Raw genomic sequence first — 27286 nt, 5'->3', positions numbered from 1 at the left:
AGCATGATCAACTAGTTTCTTTTCCAGCTTAATGAAGGTTTCAGGGTTTTTTTGTAATTAAACTATATGATTTCTTCAAAGTAGCAAAAAGTGACTCACTATTTGAAGTAGTAGGGATGGGTAATTAGTCTGGTACTTTTATATAGGGCTGAGCTATTAATTGCATGTGCAATATAATCGTATAGTTGTGGGTTTTGTAGCTAGCAGAGATGTAGAGATTTGTAGCTAGCAGAAAGTTCATGCATACAAGTAGAAGTAAAACACTTTTGCACACAATGGTTACAGCAAAGTCCTGTAACAACGTACTCTTGGCAAGCAAGCTTTCAAATAAGGAAAAACTGGGCTGAAACATCTACAAGCCTTGGGTTAGTGCAAAGGAAAATCAAAATAAAATCGCATTTTTGGTGAAAAATAATCACAATTTAGATTTTTGGCAAAATTGCTTAGCTCTATTTTTATATTCACCAAGCAAATTCCTTCTGTAGTAACAATTACCTATTCCCCTAAAATTTGTTGGTACCATGATTTGGTTCCCAAATGCATCATTGTGACTCACAGGGAATCGAAGAGTTTGGACTGATGACAGAAGCACTGATACTAGGGCTGGGCGATATTGAAAAAAAACTATATCACGATATGGATTATTTTATATCACGATAACGATATATATCACGATATACCACAACTGATGTTGCATTTTATGTTTTCATAGTCCGTCAGATGGACAGGGTTGAAAAAAATCTTTCATCGCCTATTTTTTACCCATCATCTTGTTTCCTAATATGAGAATCCCAACCCCAAACCAAGAACACCAGTTATGCAATTTGCGGCCATGACAGTGAACAGTATAGAATCTTGGCTATTGCGCTGCAGTAATTAATCATTTAATATTCGTTTGTTATTGACATTTTATAAAATTCCAAGGCCAGGTTTTTCTCTTGTCTTTCACTTACCTTGTTTTCCACTAGGAGGGTCCAGTCCTTGATGAAATGGATGGTGAGACTCATATAAGGCTGTGTTGCTCTACTCATCCACATGTCCGTAGTCAACGCATAATGCGTCGCACCACTGCGTACCTCTCTCTCCACTTCAGCCCGACAACTAGCATATAAGCCAGGCAGCTCCACTTTACTGAAATGTTTTCGACTAGGCATCACATATCTGGGATCGAGTGTACGGACGAGGTCCCGAAAGCTGTCTTTCTCGACTATGTAAACGGGGGCCATGCCTTTACAGATATAGCGTGAAAGAGCACCTGTGATCTGCTTGTGTCGCTGAGACGTCTTCTCATATTGTGATCCTTGGGCGAATGCTTCCTTAAGCTTCGGCTGTGAGAATTTCTTTCCAGTGCTTCCTGTATTTTCATCCCTTGTTTGTTTTGATCGGAGTGGTTGTAGTTTCCCGTGTTCTTGTTCATGATTTTTCTTCAGGTGGTAAAAGAGGCCGGAAGTATTTGCATCAGCCGCTGGAACGGCTTTGCTGCACAGTTTACATATCGGCTGTGTTTGTTCTTTATCAGATGGCTGAAATCCGAAATATAACCAAACAACCGAGCTGCCTCCCCTTTTGGGCAAAAGTGGTGTTTGTTGTGTCTGTGACCTGGCAACTGTTTCGGACTCTGTAACCGCTGCTGTGGTAACATCTTCTTGGGTGTCCATCATTCATTTTTTTTCAAGCCAGAAAGAAATTTTGCGGGCTCTGTCCGTCAGTAATCTCGCAAACGTATGGTGCAAAGCCGCGTGACGTAAAGCGGTGTAGTGTTGCAAAACCACGTTCTCTACACATTATCTTTTTATTCTCTTTTTTTTTCGTTATATACACTTAGAGTTTGCATAGCAAAAACGCAAAATGTTATATTAACAAATTATATTAAAATGTATATTAGCAGTAATAATAATAATAAAAAAGTTTATCACGATAGAAAAAATAGAGGAGAAAGGTCACGATAGACATGTTTCTCTTGTCCTCACGATATATATCGCCATATCGCCCAGCTCTAACTGATACAGTAAACAAAGCACGCTTGGTGAAATGAAAGCAATCACGAGTAATGCTCCACTTTCCAAAATTTTGCTTCATTTTATGTTTTCTGCAATATCTGTGATGCAAAGTGCAAAGCCAACAGGAGGAATGCTTCTTATTTGAGGAACCATCTAGTTAAACATAAGATCTACTCAAGGCTGATGAGTACACAATATTCCACAGCATCAGATCTACGTCTGAAATTCTTGCATTCTACACTTTTAGCCTGGCTGTATCCGTTAGCAACTCATCGTCTGCAGCCAGTAATATGGATAAGACAGCTGCATCCCCTTTTATTTGTTTCCAGGTGAATAAACTTCGTGTTTCCGATGATATTTGCATTGTGCTGAAAATAGCTACTGCTGAGAATAGACTGATTTGCAGGTATTGGTATAGTATCGCTTCAAATTCCATTAATAGACATCTCAAGATTGGCCTACTCTAGGACTCTCTAGGACACACCCCCTCCTCATTTGCATAATGAGGCAGAAATGCATACAGAAATGCAAAAACGACAGGCAGAAATAAATGGCATTTAGGAAATAAACAGGATAAAAAAATAAAAAGGCAGAACAAAACAGACAAAAGTATTATATCATGCACATAAATAAATACTTGAAAAAATAAGTAATAAATAAATAAAGTGAAGATTATAACAGACAATAAATAAATAAGGTAATTATTACAAAGGTGAATAAATAAAGAAGTTAATTAGAGGAGATATATACATTTATATCTCACTGTATAATTAAATTTCTACCTACATATATTTGTTCATTGTATTTTGGGGGGCAATTAATTGAATGCTTATTTATTTATTGAGCATTTATTTATTTATGCATTTATTTTTAGATATGGCATAGTTGGTCCTCCATATACTTGGAGATAGTTATGATCGAAAAAAAAAACAGACATATTTTTATACAATAAACTTATATAAACAATCAAAAGCTGATTAAAGAGAGTACATTTTTTTTTTTTTACAATTTTCAATTTACTCTTAAAGGTATTGTGGAGGAGCATCAAAATAAGTGTTCCTGCTAATTGTCAATCGTTCTAGTGATGTTTACATCTTCTTTTGGAAAATAAGCTTGTATAAGCGATGCAAACAGCAACTTTTAAACAGAGCGTGCACAAGGAGAAATGGAATCGTGCATGCTCTTGCACACGTTTAATAGGCGTTCATTCTAGGGAGCAGGTACGGGTTGTGCATATGCAATTTTTTTTTTTTAAAGTGGAGAGGGTGGGTCTTTTAAAAAAATTGTGAAAATCCTCCACTATACCTTTAATGCAGAGTTGTATGTTGCAACTGAGCCTGGATTTTTAAGCCATATACAATTAAGCTTAATTAAAAAAATTACAACAGATGAATAAAAACAAAGCTCAAGCAACAGTTCTTTTATAACTTAAAAATGGTATTTTACAAAACACAAAATCAGGAGCAGCTTTAGAATACGCTGCCTTTTCACTAGAAACAAGATCCACATTCTAACTTTTCAAGTAAACTAAGGTTTATAAAAAGCCAGCCTAAGGATAATGTTGTTTTTTTTATGTAGGCCTATAGAAAAAAGTCAGAATGCTCTAACTGAACTGGGGCAAAACAGTAAATAATTGATGTGAAGAAATATTAGATTCTACGATCTGGTACTTACAGTTTTTACCTTATACCCAATAAACCCTTTATGTTCACTTTCAGTCAATGCAAAAAGATAACACTCAGTAAGAAATTCTTAGATTCATTACCTCATTGCTATTTATTTTTCACACAGCCACTGGAAACGCAATTATAATTCAATCCAACTGCAGACAACTTGGAGATTAGGATTTTACCACTCTATGGTCTCATGGGAAGTGGGGTCTTCCTTCAGGCGAAACTATGTAGATTTTTTCAACTGGGGGGAGCAAAAATTGACCAAAACCGAAAGTTCTTTAGTACTGCTTTAGAACTACTTTTTGTGATAAATTGACAGGCAATGGCCACTTGACTGGCCAACATTGAGGCAGTGGTTAGAGGGTGAATACCACTTCATAACCTGGTTAAGCCAGAAAGATTAAAGGATAAAAGGAAATTTTATCCTTTAATCTTAATTAAAGGAAATTTTAAAAGTTTCTTTTGTGACAAATCAAAGGTATAAAAACAGAAACAAGTACAAAGATAAATTGAACTTTACTGATCTCACAATGGAGAAATTAACTCTACATTTATCCCATCCCTTTTGGGGAGCTGTGGGCTGCCACTGTGCAGCGCCCGGAGAGCAATTGGGGGTTAAGGGTCTTGCTCAGACACCCAGAGTGGCAGTCGGTTGGAGTAGGTTTCTAACTCACAACCTCAGGAATCCAAGCCCTATGCCCTAACCACTAAGCCGCCACTCCCCTTCTTTAGTTACTGCTGCTGGTAAAACAAAGACCTCCAGGACATCCTGTTGTACATAACCCTCCAACATCTTTCAGCATTCCCAGATGATGATTCTTTAAACATCTTTGGAGGGACCAAAGCCCCATTTTGGTAAAGCCCCAGGCAGGTGACTTTACCCAGTTAAGTATGTATCGAAATGATACCTGGGCTTTGAAATCTTAAATGAGCTTCTAAAAAGCCCCAGCATTTCTAGATGCAATAGAAAAGTGACTGAGGTACGCATTTTGTTTTGTCCATGTAGAGTTTAGACCATGGCAGGGTGATAAATACATGTTGCAGATTAATTTTTTGTCTAAGAGAATTACATTTTTGAAAAAAAAAATCTATATTTTTGCACTTCATGGTCTTCCATAGTTCAGAGTGGCATACGTTTTTTACATTCTGTCCTTAGAGGTCAATAAAAACTGATAAATTAGCTCACTGTATAATAACACTTAGTGGAAACATCTTACATGTCATGTTTTCAATATTTAAAAATGTCAAGGCCTGCAACTTCTCTTACAAGTTTTTCAGAGCTTGAATTTAACTGCATTTTGATTACTTTGAAGTCAGGTCAACTCCCAGAGGAATTAATTGAAATAATAGTTCATTTTTGAAAGTTTTTCCTATTTTTTATTTATTTTTTTATCATGAAATAAAGTAAGGGGAAAAAAAATTTAATTTGATATGAAAAAAATTATATATATATTTTTTTTTTAGGTCATATACATCAGCCCTATTATAGGCCAAACAAGTTATTTTTACCCAAGTTTGGCTAAATGTGGAAAGTTTACCAAGAGCAAAGAGACCTTTCCCATTAGATTTATAATTAATTCATCTTGCCAAAATGTTTTAAACAAGCCATTGATGTATTTTGCCAGCATGACAGTTCGATGTTTATATAGGGATGTTTTCCCCCTCCTGTCGAGTGTTTCTTAAGAGAAAAAGTTTCATAAACACTTGTGGTGGTGTCTGAAGTCACAAGTAATTCTGTACTCTGGATCTCAAAACACAGAAGGCGTTCTTAATGAATTTAGCTGTAGGCAGCAATGCACAGGAGACTTGAGCATCAAGTTTTGAGAGGCTGATGGTTGTGTGATGGACAGATCTCAGATCTCTTTCATACATGCTCGTAGCAAATTTTATCATTGCGTGCTTCAGATAGTTTTACTTTTAACGGTGTTTATTTGATAAGCAGTTGTCATGCTGGATTTGAGCATTTCCTTATATGAGGTTCTGTCACTCTCCAGATGGTTGTTCACCTCGAGGCAGCATAGCCACTTTGAAATACACATCTACCACAAACAAACATGCCTAATTCTCAGGTCTTCTGATGTGCGGCCCCAAGGGTCCCAAATCTTACCTGTGGGAGAGGTAAAGCAGCAGGGAGCACCGGAGCGAAGGAGGCTGCCAAAGCACAGCATTGATCAAAGAGAAACTCTAGAGTGTGATGTTGTTAAGTCAGATCGAGCGGCTTATCTCAATCACGCACCCTCTGTCTCGTCTAGACCATCACTCATCCACTTATTCACTTGCAAACTAAATCAGTCGCCAATTTACCTACTTTAAGATGCTTCATCGGCTCATCGTACAACACCACAAACAAGGGGTTCAATAAAGCAATCAGTGAAGGTGGTTATTGCAGCGAAACAAACAAAAAGGTGCCTGCGTTGATTACAAGTGCCTCCATTCATCATTTATTGATACTAAGAACCTTGTTGAAGTTTGAGAACGTCACCCAGCTGCAAGTGGTGTACCAGGAGTGTCAGTCAGCTGAAGTGATAAGTTGCTAAGAACAGAAAACAGATGTTCCCCCTGCACAACCTGCTTGAAAGTATGCAGAATAGTATGAATTATTTTGTTGGGAGTTTTAAAAGAAAGTATTGGGAAGTATTGACAGCAAACTAGCTAAAGCTGTAAGACTGCAGCAGGAAGGGTAACCAGAATGAGTTTGTAAAATTGGGTCATCTGGAATAAGGAAAAGATAAAAAAAAATACCCTGTTGGTTTTGCTGAGCAACAGAGTGGGGCTAGAAGGAAAGAAAATGAAATATTTGTGCAGGAGATAAATCAAGTATGGGGAACGGTGTAGAAATCATTGTGGATCTGGAGACAAGGTGACAGATGGAGGGGCAGGGAGGTGTGCCAGAAGATGAAGGGAGGACATCACACCGTAATAATAAGGACTGGGATCTTTTTGTGACTGTTTGCCCTCTTCTGCTCCGTGCTTAAGCCCCATCTCGACAGGTTTTAATCTTCCCTCTGAACCTCATCAATACAGGCCAGCTCCAGAGTTACTTTTGTTGTGTACACTCACCTTCTCTGCAACTCAACAGCAGCATAAATGAAAGCACTTAAAGAGCTCAGCAGTGGGTTATGTATCAATGAGCGGTGAGTGACGGGAGTAGTTCTTAGGCCTGCTGGGATGGATTAGAATGGGCAGTTTACTTACGAGGTCATCATTCTTGACTAGGCCTGCCTTTCCCACATAGCTTATGTCATGTTGGCATTAGGAATTTTGAGAAGAAATATATATTATAGTTGCCAAATATGTTCCTATTTTTCCTAAGGAATTTAAACATCAATCTGTTCTTTGATGTCAGGCAGACAGGTGCCAACAAGTCCCTTTATCTTGAAAAGACAAGCCTCTGTGGAATGTTCCAGCATGTAACTCTCATATATGTCAGTAATATGAAAGCTGTGTTTAGCACTTTTCTTTTTTCTTAAAAGGAAATCCACATAGACACTAGGATCTAAAGTTTCACTACAGAAACATGTTATTGTCAACAGCTTTAATCCCCCTCACTTGTGATTTTCTTGTAAGCATTTTTAACTGAAATGTTATTCAAAGAAATTTGAAGAACTACTTCAGTCAACAGTGTATTCTTTCCAATGGGAGGATGACAGTAATGGACTTTTACCGCCTGTGGATGGAGTGCAGATGGAGAGCTGATGTTTCTGAAGTCAGATTACCCACTTTAGCCATTTAGTGTTATAAAGAAAAATTGAGCACTGAGATATCTAGAAAGACAAAAGCTCCCACAAGTCTTGCAGAAATTTTAAGGGGAAATTAAGCAGATGTTATATAAATATTTCTGTCTGACTAAACTGTATGTTTATAACAACAAAAACAGAAAGACCTCTTTTAACTACATGCTACTCAGTTTTCACAAAGTGTAAGAATAGCATTAGGCCTTTGCCGGAATAGGATTCCCAATAGACTGATGTCTTTGTGCAAAAATACCCCAGTATTAACATAATAACCTAATTTCTTTTATGTAAAAAGAACAATATTAGTTTTTTTTCCGCCTTTGTAATAATAGCATATAAAAATAATTACACTTATATTCTATTCATAGGCTTATGTTAAAAGTTAACCCCGCAATCAAAGGGATTTATTTTGCTGAGTGTTATGCTGAAAATAAATTTTCTTAACTTGAGTTTGCCAACTTGTTAAATCCAGCATATTCAATGTAAGACAAAGGTTAAACTTTAAATGATAAAACAGACTAGCTGTGCTCTACTTAGTTTAAGATTCATGTTATCTGCTTAACCTCTGGCTTTATCTTTTGCAGCCTGAATGAACCGCAGTCAGGCCTTGGCGTGTCATGGAAAATACTATTGTTTATTTTAAAAAGCCCATTGCATCCCTGTTCTTTCTCTGATATATTCAATACAAAGATGGTTAACTTTGAGGCGTCTTTCCACAGTAACAGAATGTAGAATGCTGTTCACATGCTGGTAGTGCTTACATATAGTGCACTCAGACATCTAAAAACATTTATTGAGAGTCAGACCAGTCCTTTAATGGTTTCACTTAAGAAATTCCATTAACCCTGCTTATTAATCAGGTTTGTGTTTGAAAGGGAAGCAGACATATTGCTGCTGTTTCTCTAAAACCCGCCTATGGCTACAACCAATAAACAAAGAATACAAGATGTCATATTTAGTCAGTGCTAAAAAGAAAATTATCATAATTACTTTTAGAAGAAAAAAGCTGTCTTCTTTTATGCTGTTGTCTAAATTAGAAATACAGTAGCAGACAGATTTCAGCAGCATAGCACAGAGAGAAAATTATCCTGCATATTAATTTGTAACAAAATGATTTTATGCTTCTGAATCTTGTTATTGTAATGTGCAGCTTCCCAAGCACACAGTTTTTATAACTTTAATATAAGAAAAGGAATGAATCTGCAGTAAAATCATGTAGAACACATAAGCTGACAAACTGCACAATTTCAAAAAGCAGCGTGAATGACTCTTAAACATTGTATACAACATTAACATTTTCTTCCTTTGAATGATAGTTGTACTTATACATTTTATATATTTTTTGGGTTTGTTTTTTAGGGTCAGAGTTGCAGAATAAGTTGGGTTTTGATTTCATGTAAACAAATACTCATTATATTGCCAAGAGCAGCTTAAAAAACATTTATCTTCCGGAACCTTGAATTCAAACAATCGTCAAGGCACTGGATATGTGTTTCTGTGTACATGTGAGTTTGTGTTTTCATCTGCAGCGTCAAAAACTTGTAAGAAACTTTTGAGTGATAGCTTTATGCTCTGTCATCGGCTTTGAAGGAGAAAGTTTTCTGGTTTTTTGAGAAGTGCTCATATGAAATGTTGTTCAACCTTTCCTCTCTATAAGAGGTAATGACTCGCAACCACACATTCCAGTCATTGCCTGCAGTAAAACTTAGACGCTTGGTAGTGGTTGGGAATACCAGATTTAACAATTCTAAGACTGTTTTTCAGAGTTTATAGCTTGATTTGTTATGGCCCCGCAGAGGGAATAATCCTTCCCCCCATAAAACTTTCTAACTAGATTTGTCGTGACTGTAGGTGTTTCCGAATGTCCGTCTTAACCCCTCTATAGAGCACTATAAAGGGGCTACTACATTTTGAATGAGTGATTGATTGTATAGTGGATGAAAAAGTAGTGGACTATAAATATCCAACAATGCATCTTGAAAAGTAGTGTAAATCCATGGTACGAACGTCTGTCCTAACCCCTAAATCCCTCAAACACTATATAGAGTGGGGACTATATAATGAACTCAGTTAACTTACCGTTCGGACAGATGATCACTGTCTTTTACTCCCTGTTGGTCTTGTAACTCCTACTCCACTGCGCGGTACCTGCGCCATCTTTCTTATAGAGGTGAGTATTGGCATGAGTTTTGCGATTCGATACATGTCGCGATACTTGGGTCACGGCACGATATTATCACGATATTGCAGTATCACTATATATTGCCATATTTTCCCCAGCTATCAAAATCCAATGATGAGATAAAACAGCAAGTGCTGTATATTTTCATCAGAAAATATTGATTAGGTATTATTATCCATGTTGTTTGGGGTTTTCTTCCACTGTGACTGCCTCAAATACAGATTTGGTGCTGCACGCACAGTTAAAGGCCTCCACAGCGCTTTCTGCCAGAGTGGTGGTGCAAAGGTAGCCCATTTTCCCATCAATGTTTTATGTAACCATTTTTTATTTTTTTTAATTAATACTAAGAAGTGAAAGTGCGATATTATATTGGGCAGCCGAATATCACGATATATCGCCAAAACGATTATTTCCCACACCCCTACTTTCTTATTTGTCATCGTGTCGAGTAGCGACAGCCAACCGCTGTGACAACAAATCCCATGATGCTTGCGAGGAGAGCTCGCCAGGATCATCTATTGACCATGGACGATCACTACTTTTTGAAGGTGCGTTGTGGGAAATATGGAATCCAGTACTTTTTCGTCCACTAGACATTCGGGCACTCATCTAAAATTCTGTATACAGAAGTGTATACAAAACAAAATTTCGTTTTCTACAGCTTTCGGAACAATTCCATTCCTTAAAGTGCAATAGTATTCTAGAATGCTTTGGAAGAGCTCTCCTTGCATGGCATCATGGGATTTGTTTTGGGGGTGAGAAAGAACAAAGATGGCGCAGGCATCGTGCGAGGAGGTGGACTCACGTGACCAACAAGGAGTGGAAAGTAGTGGTCATCTGCTCATACGGTTAGTTAACTGAGTTCATTGTAAAGTCCACTATATAGTCCCCAGTCTATATACTGATTGAGGGATTTAGGGGTTAGGGCAGATACAGCCACACACTGGAATTTAACATGCTTGGCAAAACTTGAAGATGCAATTCTTTCACGAATCTGATGATTTTGTGTGGAATGTAAAAATATAAAACTTCACATCGATCTTATTTGCATGTTCTTGTCTGCTTCGTTTATACCTTGTTAAAACACCACTTGGTGGTTAATTAGATTGCCAATGTTTCTGATGAATTGAGATAAAAGATAAAAAAAATACATTTCCTGAAGTGTGATGTTGATTGTTACAGGGAAGCATCTTCCCTCTGTTGTTTTGATAATTAAATATGCCAGCTTGTGATGCCTTAATTAACACCTCAAATTTTTTTGTGTGAATCCTGCTTTTTTTTAGGTTTAGAAGTTAAGAATAACCTGAAAAGGAGTGTCTTGTGTTTTCTGTAGATTTATATGTTTAGATGGCAGAACTATTTAAGGTCTGGGGGAAAAGCTATGGGGTGGACCCAGCTGGCAAAAGGGGAACACAAATACAAGTGTTGCCTGTCTCTTCGGTGCATTCATAACTTAATTTTGAACAAGGTGCAAGCACAAAACAGCTTCCTATTCTTTGAAGTTTCCCCCAGTGTACACAACAACAGCCCTGAACAGAATGGGGGCCTTAAAAAATAGGCTTCTTACTCAATTTGAAAAGAAGATAAGCCATAGAAAAGCATGCATTTGCAAATAGTTTGCATCTAATTTAGTGAACTGTGAATAACCTTTTTTTTTTTGAAAACTGCAAGCTTGAAAAGGTTAGAATAATTTTGCAACAACTGAACTTTAACTAACTCTGACCTTATTTGAATGATCGATGTAGGGCTGCAACTAACGATCATTTTGCTAATTGACTGATCTGTCGATAATTTTGTTTTGATTTATCATTTAAAAATCGGGTAGAAAAAGGGTCCTTCAAGAAAATGTTTTACACAACTTAGACAAGGTGAAACTAAAACTTTTCCACCTGAGTGTTTTGGATGAGTTGAGTTCTGGATAGGACATATTGATGGAAAAAAAGTTTTCTTTAAAGTTTTCTTTATCTTAAATGCTAAATGTGTATGTATATATATATATATATATATGTGTATGTGTATATATATATATATATATATATATATAAATATATGTATGTATGTATATATATATATATATATATATATATATATATATATATATATATATATATATATATATATATATATATAAATATATGTATGTATATATATATATATATATATATATATATATATATATATATATATATATACATATATATATATATATATATATATATATATATATATATATATGTATGTAATCTGAATTTATCTGGAATAAAATATTTATAACTTTTAACCCATCCGATGGCAGAATAACCTAAGCATTGGATTAAGCACTATATTATTTATATATATATATATATATATATATATATATATATATATATATATATATATATATATATATATATATATATATATATATGGTTTATGCATAGTTGATTAGACGTTTTCTAACTCTGTTCAAAATTAGACAACTAATACTTAACTTGGGGGGGGAAATGCAGGACACAAGGCTTTTCATAGTTTTATTTAATTTGGAATTAATTGTTTACTTAGTTATTGTAATTACCAGAGTTTATACACTTACTGTAAAAAGTGACTTACGACTTCAAATATTGTTAAGGCACACTCCACTCAAATGCCACCTAAGGTGAAAAGCATATTTCAAAAATAATTGGTCTGAGAGTTACAGTAATTTCTCTTTGAGTCACACCAGTTGATACACTGTATGCTTATCTTTTTTTTATTTCTTTAGCTCTCTTGAGGGCATGTGCTGATGGAGCTGCCAATCAACTTTACAACATCACCGCTGGAGATCGTGACAAGTAAGTTGGCCTTAGTCTCACATTTGAATAAGTTAATTAGTATTTTGACTTACATGCTGATGTTTGAGCTGTAATTGTGTGTTTTTGAAAAAAAAAAAAAAACAATAAACAAAGGAGCTGTTCACTCTATGTCTGAAAACCTCAACAACAGCAGCTTCCAAACCACACTGTGCATCTAAAACCTTTATCTGGCTGCATGTCTATGATTGTTTAATGGATTTCTCTGCTCCAGGTGAATAAATGTGCTCTGTTTGTGCACAAGTGCAGTGTGTTTCTGATAAAGGAGTGCAGGTTGGCAATTTGCTGCAGCTTTTTTCTTTTTGTTTAGTTTTTAGGGGGGGGGTTGTGGCTAATGGAGGGCTGCTGTCAGGACAGAGATGGATCGGGGGATCACTGGGTCCCTGAAGTGTCGAGACTTTCACATTAACACCCAGAGTGTGAGCATGGAGTGTGTGTGCTTTTCATTAGGGTGTGAATGGGATGTTCGATGTGTCTGTGTTTGTCTCTATGTGTGCATGTCCTTGCAATTCTACCGCTGTATCAACCACTTCAAGCTGCTCATATGGAGGTGAGGATATTTGCAAAGTGTCATTATTTAGTCCCATTATCTTTTTTCACTAAAGACAAGTTGTAATTCTTGGAAGAAAAATCTTATTCTAAAGCTTTCATACTTATTTCCATTGGAAAGTATTTTATTGGTTTTGTCAGAAAGATTATTGACTTTTTAAATTCATAGATATATGACCAATATTTAGAAATGATAAAGATTACTGAGCTTTCAAAAAAGCGAAACATTTATAATGTTAAAATGGGGAATAAAATTATTAGGGCTTTTATTTATAATATACATTTTCTTACGAATTCAAAACAAAAACAGTGCCATCAGACCTTTGCTTTCCACAAAAAATGTCTAATGCTAACCACAGAAATTGTGAACGTTTTTGTTTTTGTCACAATCACAGCCAATTCTTTTATAGAAAATTATATTTCTGCACTTATGAGTAGTGAGTTATGAATAATTTGAATTTTAATCATTTGAAACATGAATAATTTGAGTCATGTTTAGATGATTGAAATGGTTTTATTGTTAATTAAACTAACCAAAGCCTAATTAGCAAGTTCAGTTTTTAGTCACTTAAATTTCTGTGACTTAACGAGATAGTTGGATTGTGTTCAAAGTGGAAAAACAATGTTTTCATTGATAAATATCTTTTCTTTTTATAAAGCCTTCTCTGTACATGTCTCTTTGAAATAGCCAGTGCCGGTGTAGTTTAAGCCAAGATTGCGGACATCATCCCTGCATACAGTAGCTGCATGTGTTTCAGTGACAGCAGATTCATCCAGTGACCCTCTGACCTGGCTTGAGCTCTGTCAGCAGCTCGAATAGTTGAGATGACGGCAAAGTTTCCCATTTAGATTCATTCCAAAACTAACCACATCTGCTTCAAAATGTCAAAAAGCTGGGAAAAAGAAAAACAAATAGCTACTAAGGCATGATTGTGGGGTCGGGATGTGTTGATTCATTATTGTTAGCCATACAATTAAGCTTACTTTATGGTACGAATGGACTAACAAGTATATGTAGGCAAGAAATCAATTTAAAAAAATCAATAAAAGCAAAGTTCAAGAAGTTACCACATCTCATATATGGTTGAATTACACACAGCACAGAGGACCTTATATTATAGAACAGGTCCATTAAAGGAAATATGAGCAGTCCATCCATATATATATATATATATATATATATATATATATATATATATATATATATATATATATATATATATATATATATATATATATATATATATATATATATATATATATATATATATATACCGGTATATACTTATTGGGGTATAAGTATTTAAAAAAAGTTATTTCCAATTCATAAACATTTGTAATTAAAACAATTTACATATATAGAAATACTCCCCTACAATTCTTAAAACAGAAATAGCCTTTTTTAACTATCATATATTAGGATTTTAGAATGAAAGTTTTGTACAGTAGATATTTTTTTGTTTTTGTATTTTTTTTCCCTTTATCATCTCATTGTTAAGGGTTTTAGTCTCACATCTGATAATGATTTTTCATGTTCTTCAATTTGCTCCTTTATCATTTATTTATTTATGATTTATTCTCTATTGTTTTCATGATTCCTTTTTAGTGATGTCACGCCTGTAAAATTTTGGGATTTTGTCTCCTCAGTTTCATTCATGTTTAAGTTCCCACACTCTGTTACTGACATAATTTCATCAGCTTTAATGAGTCCACCTGTGTCATGCCAATTACCTCCCCTGGTCGCACCGCGTGTTGCACTATTCATGCCAGTCAGTTTCTTTTTTTCGTTTCCCCGCACTCTTAGACTGCTTTGTTCATGTTCCATGCTCATATCTGTGCCGGCTTTTCACTATATCTTCATGTTTCGTTCACCTCAAGCCTGCCAAGGAGGAGGAGAAAGCCATGTTAACTAGTGAAGGTCAGTGCTCGCTTGCAGAGAACTCTGCTCTAAACACTCTAAATAAAGCTTCAGTCAAGAGTATGAATCAGAAACTTTCATGCTGTGAAGAGTCGGTGAAAACGGCACACTCCGGTGCACTTTGCACCTCTGAATCAAGAGACCAATTTAAGGTTATCAAAGGTACAGAGTGGCGCTAGTTGTTGGACATAATTTTCTGCTTTGAACTAAATAAAAAAAAAAGTACAGTAATTACCTGAAGGACCATTTTGTATTTTTTTTTCACAGTATTTTTTCTATGAAATGTACTTTTAGATCGACACTTAGTTCAATACATCTCTCTATATATGGTAGGAAGGATGCTACCAAAAAGGAAGAAACGAGGAAGTGATTGTGTCCACAAAATTTTAACATTCAAATAACATCTTTTCAGAGCCAAAGCAGCTTTTAATAGTTTAATAATATTTTTAAAAAATATTTTTAATTTTATTACATTAGTTAAACAATTCAGCAAAGCTTTATTAATTTAATTCAGTTTAATTCAGCAAAGTTTATTTAAGTTTATTACACCTTTGCTTTTCTACAGAGCCACCGCAAAACAAAGGGTTACATTTATTTAACAGCTGAAAATCATTTCATGGTAGACCCTTCCAAAGAACAAAAGAAAAAATGTATGCTTCTCAACTTTACTTTCGTTTTTATGTTGTTGTGTTAAAAGGTAAAGGTTGTGGAGATCACCTGCTAGTTTTGTTTTATCTTGGATACTTCATCTTGACCCAAATATAAGGAATTTTGGAAAACATATATTGCCTGTTGTTTCTAGATGTCTTCAGCTCAGCTCAGTTCTGTTTAGTTTAGCTGTAAACGTCTTTGTTATTTTACCCCCTTTGGCTGCAATTTGCTGTTTGATATAAAATTTCCCTTTATCAAAAACACTATACCTTTAAATCCCTCACTAAGTGTAACTATGAAATATGCTGAACTATATTAGTGCATAGGATTGGGTTGTTTTCCCAAAAATTTAAATACCTTCTTTTTATTATTTCAGAGCTCCATTGTTCTCATGATTTTTAATGCTCTTTTGTCCAGACACCATTCTCAATGGACTTCACTGTTACATGGAAAAGTGCTTACGTCTAGCTCATTGCACAGATTTGCACACTTGCTGAAATTCTCTCAATACTACCGTTTGGCAGCAAACCCAGTTTAAGCATATTATTGTCAACTAAAGGGTTGGAAAGAGAAAAGATATGCTTTTCTCTCATTTTATGTAAAGTGACCAAATATATATATATATATATATATATATTTTTTTTTTTTTTTTTTTTTTTTACTTTAGTTTTAATGTGAATGAAAACAGCTTTCCAGTGAGTACTGTAAATTATTTCCACATTAAATTAGGTCCAAATTCTGTTTATAAATGTATCCTTAATGAAAATACATTTAGTATTTGGTATTTTTACTGACAAAAAAAATCCAATTTGAGCTCTCTTTGTAAAAATGTTAATGATCTAAAGCCTTTTTCCAAATGAGTGAATGCCTTAATTTGCCAATTGTGAATTAGTGTGTATCTGACCTCATGTCTGAATGGATATTCAAAAAGGAACAAGAAATTGGAATAATAGAAATTCTTGCTCAACCTCCACAGACCTCTCTGCTGTCTAAAGAACAGAGTGGGTGGGTGAGATCCCGCTGTTAAAAGAAAGGTGCCTCGTAATTTTCTGTCAAAACAACCTTAATGGTAGACATTAGGGATGTAGAGTGGGGGGGTGTGCTTTAGGCTAAGGCTTTTTGCTTTCACGGTGAGTCAAGTGACAGTGATTCCACTTCACATTATGGTGTAGTTAAAGCAACATGGCATATTTTTGGACCAGATAAAGGCTGCATCCTTTTTTTTAAAGCCGTTTGGCTCTGCATATGTGTTAAAGAATAAAACCTTGCATTATCCATTTGTGATTATGGATTAGTGTTCTTCTTAGTGACACTTATGTATTTATCCCCTTTGAATTGTTTTTATTAAAACTTGAGGGATTTAGATAAATTGTAACCTTAAAGATTCTTCAATCCCCTAACTTCTATCACCAGTCAAGGTGCCTTAACATTAGAGAGGTGAAGTTCACCAAGTAGTGCAAATTCTGAGGCGTGTTTTACAGCATACTGATCTGGTATTGCATTCCCCTTTCAAAATGGAAACACTATTTTTATTTTAGTAGAACTGATATAAATGCGGTGATAAAACTGAAACAAGAAATGATTGCTAAATGATAAATATTCTAGTCCTTTTTCCATATAAATGACTGGAATTATTTTTACTTTTACACCAAAATACTAGTAATAACTATGTGAAGCAAACTGCATTTACTAAACTTGAGCAAAATTTGCTTTCATTAAAGCTCATAACCTTTTTATGAGTGCTGATATCCTCAAGCCCTCCTGTAAATGTCAATGGGTATCGTCTCAGTTTCCAATGAAAAAATTATTTCTCCTAATTTGTGCATTTTATCCAATCTTCTTAGGATTTAACTCATAAAATGGATGAGCTTGGAAGGGATCTTTTCTGAATGTCGTAGGACGTAATTGTGTACGAGCAGAGTTTATAGCTTTTCCAAGTGTGGGGGTGTGTGTGCAGTTTGACAGAGATGCAAACATAAGCGAATGTGATTGTGTCAGTATTTGACTAAGCACAAGTATGTGGGAAAGAGACTTTGAGTTTGGTTGTGTCAGCATATAATTGTGTATGTATCAGGATTTGAAGCAGATAATGCTGTCAGCCTTAGCAAATGAAGCTGTCAAGTTGAAAGGCTTCTTAGTTCATAAGACTTAGAGCTGAAGAAAAATATCCGACTGACTCTCTGTTGGTTTGTTATTGCCCAGTGTTTGGTATTCATCTGATCAGTTGAACCAAAAACATTTTGTTTACCTTATTAGCAGGAACCTGTAAAGATTGTGTGCTGATAACTGAAGTGTTGAAAGAACCTTGCCCGCTATATTGTAAAATGTTTGTTATAAATCGACATGGAATAAACATTAGGATGAATTTGGTATTATTTAGGGCATTCCTACCCACAGCTCTAGAGATTTGGACACATTTTTGTAATGACACCTTCATATGATTATTAATATTTCAAAGGCCAAATATATTTGTTTTATTCCCAGGTATCTTTTAGATACCTAGAAGTATTCCAACCTGGAGAGACCCACACACAGGGAAAAGCTGCAATTAGAAAGTTTTATTTGATTCAAGTCTTTTCTGCAAGTGAGACAGTCAGATTGGTAGAAAATAAATCTAAGAAAAACCAGCTGATTGCATGGAGTCATTGACTCTTCAATGCCTCACTCTGAGCTTGCATGTTGCGACAGTGGAGAGGAAAAAACTCCCTATAAACAGGAAGAAACCTCCAGGAGAAGCAGGCTCAGTGTGAGCGGCCATCTGCCGGGGCTGACTGGGGTTTGAGGAGATGAAAGCAGATAATGACCCAAATCAAATAAGTTCTTTGGTGCTCGGGCCCCTGAAGAAGACTTTGATGCTTTGAATCAACATTTGATTGGATGAGTAACCTAGAAAAGGATTAGAGTAGTCTCCCCCGGGGCTGGACATTGGTTGTGGAAAAAGCCAGATGGTGAGTGGGACTGAGAATAGTCTGTGAATTAGGGAGGAGATGGGGTGGAGGTAGGTGAAATTTTGCATCGGGGAGAGAGAAGCTAGGCCAGGAGGTAAATTGAGGGAATCTTGAAAGATGATTGGATTTGGACAAGGTTTAGCCCGAGTTGATTGGCTGGAGCTGAACGAGGGGCATCGCAGGTGGCTCAGGTGAAGCTGATAAGAGTCTTCCAGATTCAATTCATGCTTAAACTTCATCTATTAAATTAGCTGGACAGTATTTGCAATGTAATAATGCACTAATGGGGCTAAATGGAAATACCAAGCAAATGTAGTTTGCCATAAAGATTTTGCCAAAGTACCTATTTTCTACTATCTAAGAATAAACCTTAAACTCACATGGATATCAGCATCTGTGTGAGTCATGAGATATTTATACTTTTAGACTAAAGGATCTTAAAGCTAAAAACAACATTATTGGAAACCATATTGAATTAAGTTAAATTGGAAATAGTATTGTTTGTTTGTTTCACATGTCTTTTGAAGTGAAGTTTTGATGGCTACTTAAGTGGTCGGGTAACTTAGCAGTTAGAGGAATCCTAGTTTTGAGAACAAGTAAACAACTGTCCTGCGGGAGGTAAGCTAAAAGCTTCTCAGCACAGGGACAAACGCGAGATCAAAATTTCATGATTCAACCTCCTTTCGTATCAGAGTGTATTATGATCTCAAAATAACAACTACAAGACTGTAAAATTAGATATTTGTTATAGGAAATACAAACTATCTATTGGAGGAGTTCTGTGATATATATTATATATTTGGTCGCCCCCAAAATATGTTCATTTAGTGATATACCACTTTGCACTCAAAGCATCTCTTGACTTGACTCTTTTTTTGTTTGTTTTCATGTTAGAAAAGGTTTATTCTGCAGTCGCTCAGAATAAACACAAGTGACTTAAAGGAATAGTACACCCAAAACATGATTAGCCTTCATTTTCTACTCACCCCCATGCTGAACAACACTCTGGAGTACTTTTTTGATATCTCAAATGCATCTGGAGATCTGGGAGGCTTCTTGCTGTCTGCTGACATTCAAATAATGGAGGTCTATGGTGACAGAGACAGAAAGGTCCATAAAAGTCCACAAAAAACGTGTCAATATTCCTCCATACTGCTCGTCCAATGTATTCCAAGTGTCCTGAGTGGGTAGCATCCAGAATTTACTCGAAACGAAGTCATTTAGAATGTTTTTAGAGCATAAACAGTAGTGTATAGGATTTCCTGAAAGCGCGCACATGCGCGCTCACGACGCTACGGAAGCCGGCAGACCAAACCAGATGAAAGTGCGCATTCAGCGTCTGCTCTGCCAATAATGCAAGCGTAGAAGAACAAATGTGCTGTTTACCTGTGCAAAGAAAGAAACAACGAAAGAAAAATGTCTGAGGACTTCAGTGTTGAGGAAGAGCATGAGTTCTTTGCCGAGCTGAATGCGCTGGTTTGGTCTGCCGGCTTCCGTAGCGTCGTGAGCGCGCATGTGCGCGCTTTCAGGAAATCCTATACACTACTGTTTATGCTCTAAAAACATTCTAAATGACTTCGTTTCGAGTAAATTCTGGATGTTACCCACTCAGGACACTTGGAATACATTGGACAAGCAGTATGGAGGAATATTGACCCATTTTTTGTGGACTTTTATGGACCTTTCTGTCTCGGTCACCATAGACCTCCATTATTTGAATGTCAGCAGACAGCAAGAAGCCTCCCAGATCTCCAGATGCATTTGAGATATCAAAAAAGCACTCCAGAGTGTTGTTCAGCATGGGGGTGAGTAGAAAATGAAGGCTAATCATGTTTTGGGTGTACTATTCCTTTAAATAGTTTTAAAATCTAGAAACAACAACAAAAATAGTTAGATTTCAGCACCTTGTTCTCACTTGGTAATGATGTTCATTAGACAAACCTTTGCTTCCTGCTTCCTCTTGTCTCTCAAAACCTTAAAATCCTACCCCTCCTGTCACGGTGGAGTGAATCTCCATCCATTTATAGCACCTCTAAGAGACAAGAATAGGGCAGCCCTCAGAACGAGTCAAAAGATAGCTATTTCCTTCCTTACATACCTGCCTCTTTTCTTACTGACTGACTAAGATGTTAGGCACGAATTGGAAAGTAAGATATGTTACTATATAACATGAAAAAAATATTTGCAAGACATTGGAAAAAAGTTGTCCCAAGACATTAGGATATCTAATTTGTCTCTGTGCTTGCAATTCACAGCATCTCAATTTAGTCAGAGCGCATAATCAGTGAAAACAGCGTTACTTTGGGGACGTTTATGAGCTGTAATGATGCTATCCAAAGTGCTTGTCTACCTCCTTATTGTCTTTTCTCCTTCAATCCAGAAAGATGGAAGATACGAGCTGCTTTGAGAACTATATTCTTTTTCAATAACTGAAAAGAAATTAACAAGTCACTTATTTGTGAAATTATGCTTTAAATAAGAACAATAAAAAAATGTAGATTTCGTTTTAATTGTGTAGAATTACAGTTTGGCTTATAACCTAACCTATGGTCTATAGTCTTATGATCTATATTCTGTATGTAGTTTTTACATAGCCTACATTTTGTGCTTTCAGTGTTGCTGTTAAATTTTTGAGGGAATTATCATACAATGTATTTCTAAATTGTTTTTTCAAAAGGTGCGCACCTTTGAATTTATTTTGATTATAATTCCTGGTCAAAAATATTTGCAATTAAGTTTAAGCCCCCCGGTTGATGTTTTTTTAAGATCCCTGTAGCAAGTTGAATCTGTACTAAAATAAATGTGTACCATATAAAAAGAATCAGGCTTATTTTTGGCTGGATATTTTGCCACTACTCTTTACAGAAGTCTCACAATTATTTTAAAATGCTACACTAATTTCTTTCAGGGTTAAGTTTGGAGCCTTTGGGAGGTTGTTTTCTAGGAGCCTAAAACTATATTGGTGTTTGTTTTGTTAAAATACAGTTGTCTTCAGGTTTTAACTTTCTCGCTCAGGGGCATTTTGTTCTTCTCTCCAGCATGATTTGGTACTTTTAGGCTTAGACCAAATGTATTGTCATTTTGTATGCACAGTGTATACAAAACAAACTTTTGCTACATACAGCTTAGCAACAGTGAATGAGCAGCATCTTAGCAGTGAAAATTAACATTTCCATTTCGAAAGTGCAGCAGTAATCAAAGTGTAAACAGTGTGGGACAGACATGGAGCAAAAGGCATTGATGTGGAAGGTTCGGAGCAGTGCAAAAATAAATACATAGATATGATGCAAAATGCAGTACAACACACTACGTTGAGTTCTATTTTGAGGATTCACCATGTAGTGCAAGTATGATGTTATTAATGTGATGCAGAGTTTCGATGTGTGACTTGATCAGAGTTTTCAACAGTTCAACAGTCTGATGGCAGTGGGGGAAAAGCTTTTACAGAACCCGCTAGACCTGCAGCAGATGCTGTGAAGCCTCTTCCCAGACGGCAGCAGGGAGAACAGTCCATGGATGGGGCATGAGGGGTCACTGATGATGTTACAGGCTTGAACTAAGTAAATCTAATATGAACCAGGTTCAATTTATTTTTCTGTATTTTTAATTTTATGTAGCTATGTATGTTGGTAGATATGCAGTACATATGTATGTCATATGGATGTTTGATTACCCACTAGAGACTGACATTTTTTCGGGAATCCCATGGGTCACGGGATTCCCATGGGATGGGAGTCAGTATTAGTAATGATCACGGGATTGGGACGGTACAGGATTAAACATTAACGGGAGCAGACGGGAGCGGGAGTAAACCAATAGTAACTTCCGCTCTGAGTTTTTCACCCGCGCTCAAAAACAACAAGAATGGGAGTGGTGCAGGAGCGGGAGTCATTCTGAATGGGAGCGGGATGGGAGTGGGTGTAATTTCACCAGGAGTGGGACGGGACAGGATTTAGATTTCTGCTCTGGCCCGGGATCGGGACGGGACACCATTTCTTTTTGTAGGAGTGGGACGGGACAGGAGTTAAAATCCACTCCCGTGTCAGTCTCTATTACCCACTTATGTACACACAGCTAATAGCAAGTTTAATAGTCTGTAATCCAATAAATGATATTGGATTACTAAATTATTTATTGATTATTGCCATAAACAAACCATTACAATTAATTTGATTTATTCTAACCTTATTTCCTTCCTTGGTTGTTCTTAATTATCATAACCAGCTTTCTTAAGGCTAAGTGTAACAGGTTGGCCCTATTTCTGTGGTACATCCATCCAAATGTTTTGTTCTTTATTAACAGTTTTTTCAAACTTCCAAGACCTTAAAAAAAAAATCTTTGAAGTTTTATTGTGTATCCTCATTCAACTATTGTGAAGGACCATTAAATCCCCAAATTGGTCAAATCAAACATCTGACTATAAAGCAAAAATTTAATCTCTAGTAGCACTACTAACAAAATATGCATTAGAGTATTAAGTATATATCCTAAGATATGGTGTTCTTGATGTTTTGGGAATGTTCCTAGATATTAACGTTTTACGTTAAATAAAATAGTTAAATCAGGGGTAGTTGGGGAGGGTTGACGCCTGAAAAGAAACCTTCATAGAACTTTCCAGAGGGGTTGGGGAGAAATAAGGGTAAAGTTAACAGGGAAAATGAGAAGAGAGAAACAAATGCAGACTGATGGAGAGAAAAATATGCACACATACACACACATACACTTTTATACGTACAAAGCCAAAGACAGACAAAGGTCACACTTCCATCCCAGCCACCGATGCTCCGACAAACTGCTAGTAAAATGCTCTATTTCCCATCCAAATTAAACTGTCAGTTAATATTAATGTGAAAGTGAAGACTGTCAGCCATGCAAGATGCAGACACACAACCACATACACAAACAGCTTTTATGCCCATACAGACAGACACAAATGCAGAATTTAGACTCCCGTCTGGTCAATTACTTGCTGCCGAATGTGGCTTGCAGGCAGGTCATAAAGAGGTCTGAGTGTGTGTTGGGTCTGTTTGTCCATTGCTCTGATCACGACCAGTGACACATCTCTTCGCATCAGTCACATGAAGGTTATTTCTGAATGAAGTTGCAATTGTGGGACTCTATTTAATAAAACAACTCACAAAAATTGCAGGCACATTTGTGGCTATTTGTGGACCATTACAAGTGTGTGTGATCACATTATCTTTAAATGAGCCTCTGTTAGAGGAAAAGGGAGATTTGCAGATAGATCATGCTTTGCTTCAATTTCAGTGAAGTGCTTTCTTCAGCCATAGTTTTGGGGTGTGTTTATTTTGTACACAAGTTTCTAACAGCTGATTAAATGCAATTTGTGTTGTGTTTGTCCTGGTGATTCTTTTTTAAGGAAATGGAAATGCAGAATAAGAAAGGGAGAGGGTAATCCTCATGTATCTCTTTCTTCAACCGACCGGAACATAGCTTTCGCAGCTTGCCGTAGAGCACTCACAAACAAATGCACACAAACAGAATACCCAGCCAACCATAAAATCGTAATGTTAGACCTGTTAATGCCTTCAGATAGCAGCAACTGTATCCCTGCATGCTCTTACTCCATAACCACAAATACACACACATATAAATGGAATAAACAGAGTTTTATCTCTCTCTTTTGACATTATATTCTCCTTTACAGAGGATGCTATAATTTTGGCTGCTCTCACTAACGTGAATTATGAATTCCTTTACCCAAAACAGCATCATTACCATTACGGAGGGCTGTTCTGTGCCTGCAGGTACACACTTCGATTTGATTTAAAAGTCAGGGGTTTGTAGTAGGTCCAAGTTAGATTTTTTTTTCCTTCAAGCAATTTAATGAACTAGTAATTCTTCATTAAAGAATTGCAAAAGGGTTAGCTGATTTCCAAATACAGAGCCTCATCTAAGTTTCCAAATAAGGGGTTCTGGATAGCAAGTTTATTTTTTCTTTGCGCATGCGATAAGTGGCTGTGTTGCTGTTGGTCTACAAAGATAACTGCATAAATGTTAAGACTTGCAAAAGAAGACAAGATTCTAAGCCATGTTCTTTGAAGTAATAGAGGCAAAGATTATTTAAATACTGACAATAGCAATACTAAATATTATTTATAATGCACTTAACATAGTCTATCAGAAAAAAAGTATGCCACAATATTTCAGTTCAGTCTCTTTCTTTTGTTTTGGTTTAATTGTATAAAGATTGTTTGCCATCATGTTGCATTATTTTTAACCTGCCTGTGTCAATATTTGTTCTTTACTGATATTATTCTACCTTTGTGAATTCACACTGTCAATTTCACCAATGCCTTTTTTGTTGCCACTATAACTTGCTAAAAAAAGACACAAAAACTACAGACGTTGTGGAAGTTTAGATCAGAAAAAATCGCTTTGCAATTGTTACATTCTTTACATTTGCATATCCTCCACCTATGAATTTGCACAATTTAGTCATTACAATATGATGTGCATGTTGACGAAATCACACACACATCTGCTGTCTGCTGATTGAGAAGGCAAATCACTACACCTCCTTGGAAGATGTGCTTTGTGCGTAAAAACATGTTTGCATGTGATATAGACTTGTTGAATGTTGTTGTTTACTTCCGGAAGTTTTGTACATGTGCACAACGCTTAAGTGCAAAATGTTTGTTTTACCAGCCGAACACCACAGCCCAACACTGCCTGGCCTGCCTGCCTGGTAAGGCAGTCGGGGGGGAAGCCCGTTTCGGTCGCTCCCTCCCCGGCCAACGGGGTTCCCAGTGCGGTCCAGTCAGTGGCCCCAGTAGCCCCCTTCCCCCCCAAAAAAATTGTTGTCCTTTTCAGAAACCCAAATCTGGTCACCCTAGGTGTGAACGTAGCATAACAGTGGCAAGCTTCCACCCATGGTGTCCTGCACAAGCATTGGTGGGTCGATTCGTTCATGTGTCAGGGTACGCACAACCGGGAGAGGGACAAGGAGACGTCCATGATTGAACCAATGGAACCAATCGTGTACAACGGACCGTCTTTTCTGATTGGTTGAGGTTATTCATTGATTTCTCACTTTAGCGGGCACCATTTATTTTAGTTTCACTTCTTGACCTTCTATTTCACTGCTTGCTACGCGGCTGTGGGGAAAACTTTAGGCCACATGGTAAAAAATGCGTTAGAAAAGATCTCCTACTGCACCTTTAAGATATTTTAACCCCATGTAATATAAATCTCAACATGGTACTGTGCTATCGTTTCTGTTTGCCTTGTAGACCTGGTAAGTGTCATTTTTTTATCAGAGTATGATCCAAGAGAGTTCACCTCAGCTTTGCCCTAGCAGTGTAAATGCTCTCATTAGCTTTTGCATACTTTGCCTGTGCTATTCAACCATTTCAGCAGTTAATACGCTAAAAATACAATGACCTAATGCATGTGTTGCAATATCTACAGGTTTTAACCATACACTTTAACTCTACACTTTTTATATTGTACCTGTCTGTCAACTCTTCTACAAGAAGAATAAAACAACAAAAAACATTGGATATGTTTTATTCAAAATCAGGCATGGATGCACCTCTCAGATTCAGATCTTGTTTTTCTCTGCTGAATGCATGAAGCCCTGGTTCAGAGGTAAGCTGTGATAAAAAATAAGAGAATGGTCACTTAGGGGGATCGATGCACTTTTCCTGACATCTATGCCACAGTTGAGTGACAGACCACCTTAACCTCTGTTTGGAAAGCCACCAAAACCATGAACGGATATTAAGCAACAAACATTGGATCATCGGTGACCTGAAGAAACTACTTTAAAAAGCTGAAATAAAAACATTTAACTGGGTCAACCTGATTTACACCTGGTGCTCTGTTTGCCGTGTGTGTGAGAGAGAGATGGCAATAGACGCATATCTATTTATAACAATGTTTATGACTAATGAGCAAATTTACCCCCCAGCCTGTAATTACTCTGAAATGTTGATCTGCTTGAGTTTATCAAGCCCTGTGTACCTAATTATAAGAGCATAAACACCAACTTTTGCTTCTGGATGCTACCATGTTTGCTTTGGTGTGCTTTTCCATCAATCTTTACATCTGCCGCAAGCCCTGTGAGCACGACAGGGCCAGGCTCAGCGCCATAGAGAATCACCCTGTCAGTTTTCATGTCTCCTCATCCTCCCCCGGCGCCGTCACTCTTCTCCCTCCCTGCACAGATCAAAGAACTGACACATGCCCCTATGTTGTCTCTCTGCTTTTCCCTTCTATCTCTGACTTGCACTCTTTTTCAATCTTAACCTTCTCCCTCTGTCACTCACCCTCTCTTTCTGTCCTTACATCCAGCTTTCTTCCTGACTACATCAGTGGGGATTTCGATTCCATTACAGCAGAGGTTAAAGCTTTCTATGCAGACAAGGTGAGTGGATCACATTTTTTTTTTTTAACACTGTACACTCAGAAGTGATTTGACTTTAACATAGCAGTTCTGAGAACAAAAGTTCTCCTAATACCCTGTCTGTTTCATTTTTAGAATATTTTCTAAAGTCTGAAATATGTCTTTTATTACTTCGAAATAAAACGGAGGCCCCATTTTATGGGACCCATGGTTTAGAAAATGTACCAAAAGCCTTTAGATAAATGTATTATACATAAAAAATATTTTATTTTGATACAGCATAATCTTACATAAATGTTCATTAAAAAAAATGTCACTTTAGTGAGTGTTTTAAAAAAATTTTTAAATCACTGCTGTCACAATCAGTAGTACCCATCATGCCATTTTGCACTGCATCCTCATGGACTGAACATCTGCACCGTACACCTAGGA

General features: G+C 36.6%; 1 protein-coding gene across 2 annotated transcripts in view; it reads left to right on the top strand.

Annotated features, from left to right (window-relative positions):
- Window positions 1-27286, top strand: part of tpk1 (thiamin pyrophosphokinase 1) — a 108675-nt gene that overhangs the window by 31261 nt on the left and 50128 nt on the right. The window contains exons 4-5 of one of the 2 annotated variants that reach the window (XM_038286761.1): window positions 12333-12402; window positions 26803-26875. In XM_038286761.1, the coding sequence (XP_038142689.1) occupies window positions 12333-12402; window positions 26803-26875 (143 nt within the window). Of the gene's footprint in view, window positions 1-12332; window positions 12403-26518; window positions 26876-27286 lie in introns of those variants that run through there. The other variant, XM_038286760.1, reaches the window with a different exon arrangement.

Source organism: Cyprinodon tularosa, unplaced genomic scaffold (assembly GCF_016077235.1).
Source record: "Cyprinodon tularosa strain WSP-4 unplaced genomic scaffold, ASM1607723v1 ctg23, whole genome shotgun sequence".
In the NCBI taxonomy this organism is placed as follows: Eukaryota; Metazoa; Chordata; class Actinopteri; order Cyprinodontiformes; family Cyprinodontidae; genus Cyprinodon; species Cyprinodon tularosa.
Note: the sequence above shows the minus strand (reverse complement) of the source record. Positions and strands in the feature narration are given on the sequence as shown.